The following is a 7177-nucleotide window of genomic DNA, read 5'->3' on the forward strand; positions in this document are numbered from 1 at the left end:
AGAATGTTGAACTGGACAAGACTTGATGGATGCTGGAGAATAGTGGAAAGTTTACTGTTAAAAGTGGGTGGGAATATATAAGACACAGAGGAGAAGGAAGATATCTTTAAGTTCATTTGGCCAAAGGGGTTACCTTTCAAATTCTCTTTTGTGTTATGGAGACCTTGAAAATTTAGACTGTCAACTGATGATGCCCGAAGTAGAATAGGAATTCAAACAATATTTAGATGTTGGTGTTGTCAGAATCCTAGACAGAAGACTATGAATCATATATTTCTAATCTCTCTTACAGCTACAAGTTGTGGAAAATTTTTGTTTAATTGTGCAGGTATTAGGGGTGGGCATGGTATGATAGATACCGATTATCATATCGAAACTGAGATTTTTTATATCGCGGTTTCGGTATTATGGTACTTGATACGGTATTTGGTATGCATTTTTAAAAAGTTTGGTATTCAGTACGGCATTCGGTATTCATAAAGAAAATACCGAAATACCGAATACCAGACCGAAGTATATAATTACATATACAATTCAAATATCTTAGTATTATATTATTAACAATATATAGACTAGTATTATTAGAAAACTAATTGTTTAAACGTTGGAACTTTGACTACTCTATTTTGATTTAAATGTCTTTTTTGTGTAATTGATTTACGAAGGGGATTGCTTGTATTTTCTTTTGAATATTTTTACATGGTGTTTAGTACATAATAATTGAGACGTTTCTTAAGTAGTCATAATTCTCCACGATATGAGTGTATGTAAGTCGAAGTCGGACAAACTATGGTACCGATTTACCGTACCGTAAAATACCGAAACTGAACTTTAAAATACCGAACCATACCGAATTAATTTGGTAAGGTAATGGTGTAGAATTTTTAGAAACCGAAATTACCGTATCGAAATTTCAAATACCGTTCCATGCCCACCCCTAGCGGGTATCACTATGGATGGACAACAATGATCTCAGATTGTTATCCAATGCTGTAAAGCTCCCTGCAAATCCCTGCTGAAACCTATCTTCAGGGCACTTCCAACTTTGATAATGTGGCAACTATGGGATGGTCACTACCCAGTGTAATCCCACAATAGTGGGGTCTGGGGAGGGTAAGATGTACGCAGTCTTACCCCTACCTGGGTAGGGAGGCTGTTTCCGATTGACCCTCGGCAACCCTCCTCCTTTATCCGGGCTTGGGACCGGCAATGTGAGCGAGCTCACACAGGCGGAGTTGTGGCAACTATGGGATAGAAGAAATAAACTAAGGCATGGAGGATGAGTGATTATACATAGAATGCAACATCAAATTACAGCAAATATCCAGAAATTTGTAAGGATGAAGTACAACAGAATAAACAACCGAATATTAACTTGGCCAGACTTAGTATATGAAATATTTTAAACCAAAGCTATAGGTTAAGAAGGTTCAATGGAATCTTCCCCCTGAAGGATGATTTAAATGTAATACAGATAGGGCAAGTTGAGCTAATCCGGGGAGAATTTCATATGGTTTTTAGTTAGAAACCACAAAGGGGATCTAAAATATGTAAAAGCCAAGGAAATTCATGAAACAACAAATATGGAAAGCTAAAGCAATAGCCATAAAGGAAGCGATATATCATTGCATCACAGCAGGCATAGACAAGGCAATCAATGAAATAAACTCATTGGTTATGAAGCACATTTTGGAGATGATATGGCATATACCATGGCAAATCATCACAATTGTGGAAGATGCTTGGAAGCTAATGCAATATTGTGAATTGAAATCATGCATATATACAGAGAAGGTAATGTCATTGCATAATACATGGCTAATCAGGCATTGGATGGAGAAGGAGTGTTAATCTTTAGATCATTTTCGGAACTCCCAACTCAAGGAAAGAAACTAATTAATCTGGATTAACGTCCATTACTAACTTTGAGGTTTAGAACAATATATCTCCATTAAAACGTTCATATAGAGCCAATTAAAGATGGGAAAGCAAAAGAGCAATCAAAGACATACACAATACAACAAAATTAGAACAGGCGATATCTCACAACCACAAATCTTGACACAACACGCTATCAACTTCAACAGAAATGTGAGGGGAAAAGAAGACATACCGATTAAGGTACCAGAACAGCTGATATTATTCTATCGATCCCCAATTCTCCTTATGCATAAAGAGATGACGGGAGAACTGGATATCGGTGACATTATGGAAGATGAGAAATTCAGCATATCGAACATCATCACCTGTTCTTCGAGTCCGCAACTTAAATAACCCAAAAGTGGGTTCAAATACCAAAATAACCCAGTAAAAAAAAGTAACCAAACTACCCTATTGCGCACTAATTTAATGCGCAATAGGGGTTATTTTATTATTTTTTATACAATTTTAAAGTTTTCAAATTCACATTTTTTTCATACTTTGACCCAAGATTAGTCATGTTTTAAAACTCTGAAATATCAATATTTTATATAGAACTTGATATCTTTTTTTACGAATAATAATGTCGACTCATTACATCAAGTATACCTAAACGTTTGGATCATTGTTTTAGGGATTGTAAAGTTCCCCGAAGTGAGTTTTGTTTGTTTGAATCTTGTTATCTTTAGGTTTAAGTGTTTTATTATTTAGTCAAGACATTACTTTATTTCGAATGTATAAATAAAAATATTATATTAAGAATAATTCATCCAATACGAGAGGTTCAAAATAATTCAAAAATAATTCATTACAATAACAAAATAATACATCATTCTTTACAATAACAAAATATTTAAAATAATACTTCAAGTACGAGATGCTCTTCCACTATGAGAGGTTCTCCCACTACAAGACGTACTTGCACCACCACGGCCTCGTAGGCTACACAATCGCTTGTCATGGCCAAAACCTTTTACACGTAGAGCACATGCGAGATCATTGACATCCATTTAATTGTCACCGTATAAACATATTCAGTTAATGCTTCAACCTAAGAACCATGTACATTCAACAACAAAAATACATTGCATATCAGGTTCCATAAACTTAATAGAAAACTCGAAGCAGTTATTTAAATACAACAAAATACATATAAATACAGAGAAATATATTGACACACACAAACCAGATTTATCCTCAAGAAAAAACTTACCCTCATACGTAACGATTTATACTCGTTCATTGAGAGCATTTCCTGGTACCGTCTCGAAAGTGTTGAGAATGTGTATGTACCATTTTTCCTATTTGTGCAATTCCATCTCCCAAACATCCTCCTAACTTCTTCAAGGAAATCAAAAACAGGCAACTCTCTTGCAGCTACTAGTTTTCCATTAATACATTCCTCTATATTCGAAGTCATCGTCCAACCTTTGTTAACAGGTGAATATAGCCGAGCCCATTTCTCCCTTCTAGCATCATCCAAATATTCCTTTACCCGTATACCAACATTCTCAATCTTTTCCATCAGTTTATCGAACTCATCATGTGTGTATGCCTTGACAAGTGAATAAAACACAGGACTCAATACCTCATCATTCGACTTGTATTTCTTAGTCACATTTTTTCACAAATGCCATATGCAGGCCAAATGAGGAACAGTAGGATACACCCGATACACTGCTTTGATTAAGCTTTCATGTCTGTCGGACACGACACACATGTTATCCCTAATCCCATAAGCTAGCTGGAACTACTCAAAGAACCAAGTCCAGGACTTATTATTTTTCGAATCTATCAAACCATATGTCAGTGGTAGAATATTACCTGTATATACATTTTCATTTTAAAAATTTAATCATACACGATGTATTTTTATCAGTCTATATTTACAGTGTATTCCCATAACAAAAGCATAGATTTTTTTTAGAGTAATGTAATCTATATTTTACAATGTATTTCAGTTTATATTAGTAGTCCATATAGATAAATCAGAACTATATGTATGTATTATTGAAATTAAACACATAGGAATACACATAGCTGCACCATCCAAAGTACGTGCGGATATAAATGTACCATTATACGTGTTTTTAAGGTGTGCATCATCCACTACCACTATTGGTCTACAACACTCGAATCCCTTTATGAATGCTTTGAGTGCTACAAAGAAATACAGGAACTCATTTTCACATGATTTATGCATTTTAACATGTGATCCAGGATATGTTTTATCTAGGATATAGACATATGCCAGTAATTTCTTATATGAATCAGCTGGATCCCCCCTCAAATCATTCATAGCCTTTTCTTTAGCTCTCTAGGCCAGCATGTAAGAAACATCTACACCGAATTCATTTTTTACGTCGTCCATTATATTCCCAGGGCTGACTTTCCTCTTATGGTTCACTATTTTCGGCTTAACAACCGATTCCCCAATAAACCAACTTGTTGCTTGCCTCTGTGAATATACTTTTTCCTTCAAAGGGCATGTATGTTCGTCATGGAAATATCTAACCTTGAACATTTCAGATTTTCCAACACTTGACGCTCGTAATTTCCATTCACATTCGGGCGACCTACATACGACTGTATAGCTACAAAATAAATTAAATAAAAAAATAGATCAGTATGAAGTCATTCTCAGTAAAGAGAAAAGAAAAAAAAAGACCTAGGAACGAGCAAGGAGGATTGGTTTGTATATTGAGTAGGTTTCACTATCATGTGAATAATGTATGTGTTAAAGACATTGCAAACAATACATCAAACCAACATAATTTAATTTCATATATTTTTTCATTGTATTTCAATGTATTCTTCAGTTAAAACACATTATTTTTCAATGTATATCTTACTGTATTTTTCTGTAGTTATCATGTATTTTAATATTACTACATGTATTACAAATTTATACACAAGACACAACTTCATTCAAAACATAATTTTTTTTACAACGATTACATTGTAATGCATTTATTATACAACACAAAGTTAGAATATGGAAAACACATACCTTATAGCATTTGATCTCTCAGTTTTGAAGTCAAATCGTTCGCGCATAGCATAATTTGCCATTACAAGTTTGAATGTATCCTTATCCTTGTAAATTTGATCTACAAAAATTTCCTTCTGTTCTGCGTTGGAAATAATCAATTTGTTGTCGTTCTCGAACAACACAAAGGCTTTCCACAATTTGACATATCGAATTCATTGGAATCATACGCATCCATATCCTCCAAATTATCATTGTATCCAAGTTGAAGCACATCATCTCTAAAAACACACTCACCAGTTGCAATCTCCTCAACATCATTATCTGTAATACTAACGCACAATGGATACATCCCCAAAACACTTTTTTCCCTCTTAAGCTCAACATACACCCTAACTCCCATATCGTTGTGTATTTCCATTGGTTGAGTATCCCCCTCAACAACATATTTTATTGACATTTTTTTTCTGCAACTATCCATACATAGTTGAGTTGAAATCGTAGCAACCAATTCATCGTATTTGCAATAATCACTGAATACAACTGCATCTATTTTGTAGTTAACATAACAATTTTAATCCTTCCAAAAACCAGAATGTTGGATCAAAGCAGTTACGCTGTCCATTTATATCATTACAAATAGAGCGATACGTTGTATTCAAAGCAGCTGCAACAAAAAAGTTTAGACCGCTTGAATTCCTTTCAAATATGCCAAATTAAACACATAAAAAAAAGGAGAATGAAATCAGAATTACCTTGGTGATAATCGGATTTTCCAACCGTTCTTAACTAGAACAACGTATCTCGAATCAAATTATTGAAATATTTAATAAATGAAAAGGATTTTTTGTTGTATTAGCTCGAATCAGATTGTTGAAATTTTTTCTAAAGGAAAGGAATTTTTGCTATACTTTGGGAAAGACAAGATGCTGATTTTTTTTTCTTTTTGAATGGAGTGAATTTGATTGACAGACGTTAGCTGTAATGGAACCTCATGAGGTTTGCGTGAATCATGGAACCATTAATACAAATTACCATATAATTTGAAAAAGATTTTTATTGCCATAAATATAGCGGTTTTTAACTCAACAGCTGCGCTATATTTCGATGTATTTCACTGTATTTCAGAAAGGTGAGATTCATCTGAAATATGGCCAAAAGCAACTATGAAATGTAAATCTTCAACTTATAGTTATAACTTGTTAGAAGCTATTAAAAGGTAGTTATTTGTGTAAGTTTTACTAAAAAGAGTTCTTTAGCCCATATTTACCCATCTGAAATATGAGTGACCCAACTCACTAAAATGTGAGTTAAATGGGCTAATTTTCTAAATATGGGCTAATTGTCACCCCTAGCCACGGCAGAGAAGTGACAACATCTCACTTTTTTTCTGTGTTCGAACTTGTTTGCGTACACCTTAATAATGTTGTCGCCTTGTCGATTGCCTGCTATCTACCCTTGGTATATGCACGGGATATGTCTGCTATGATTTGAAGTTGATCAGTCGTAATTTTCACCCATTTTATTGATTACTGGATCATACACCAGAACGAATGTTTCGCACCTTTTTTGGAACGTGACAGATTCTATTAGGATGGCCTGGGACTTAGAGAGGTAAAGACGTGCTTAAAGCCTTAATTCAAAAGCTTTGGAGAATCATACGGACATGGACTTTTCTTTGGAGTGATCTTATGAAAGCAAAGGACGTCTGGAGAATTCTCATATTTGGGCAAGGTCAAGGCAATATGAGGAGATGGAGCAATATACTTTGGCAAATAGCAATTAAAGAATGTCTCTTCTTATTTCTGGTGAAATAACATGTGCTATAGACTATATTTATTTACTGTTTACGGTAAAACTAAGTAGGTTTTCAAGTACATATGTCCTTCTATTGTCCATGAATGATGCAAAAGATACTTAGAGCAGCAACATATCTGGATCAACTAGGCATGCTCTCTCACTCAAATCCAGAATTTCTCTATTAAGTTGTACAACCAGCTCAGAAATGACTTTCCAAAGGCAGTGTGGTGAAAACTTGTCGTATGTAATAACCATGGAGCTCCTAGATGGATTTTTATCCTGTATTTTGGCAATTCATGGAACATTACAAACTAACGATAGAGTGGCCAGATGGACTGACGTTGAAGACTTATCTTCTCCACTGTGCCAGCTTACCTGAGACACTTGACCACTTGTTTTTTACTTGTCCAGTGTCAAGTGAGATTTGGAGAAGGATCGTATAATGGCAAGGGGCGACGAGAAGTCCTA

General features: G+C 34.7%; 1 protein-coding gene across 1 annotated transcript; it reads right to left on the reverse strand.

The window, feature by feature from the left end:
• Positions 1-2893: 2893 nt before the first annotated feature.
• LOC132628990 (uncharacterized) lies at positions 2894-3445 on the reverse strand. Its single transcript, XM_060344740.1, has 2 exons — positions 3134-3445; positions 2894-2971 (listed from the first exon to the last, which is right to left on the reverse strand). The coding sequence occupies exons 1-2, from the start codon at positions 3443-3445 to the stop codon at positions 2894-2896; spliced, it is 390 nt and encodes a 129-aa protein (XP_060200723.1).
• Between the last annotated feature and the right edge of the window lie 3732 nt (positions 3446-7177).

This window comes from Lycium barbarum, chromosome 2 (assembly GCF_019175385.1).
Source record: "Lycium barbarum isolate Lr01 chromosome 2, ASM1917538v2, whole genome shotgun sequence".
Taxonomy (NCBI): Eukaryota; Viridiplantae; Streptophyta; class Magnoliopsida; order Solanales; family Solanaceae; genus Lycium; species Lycium barbarum.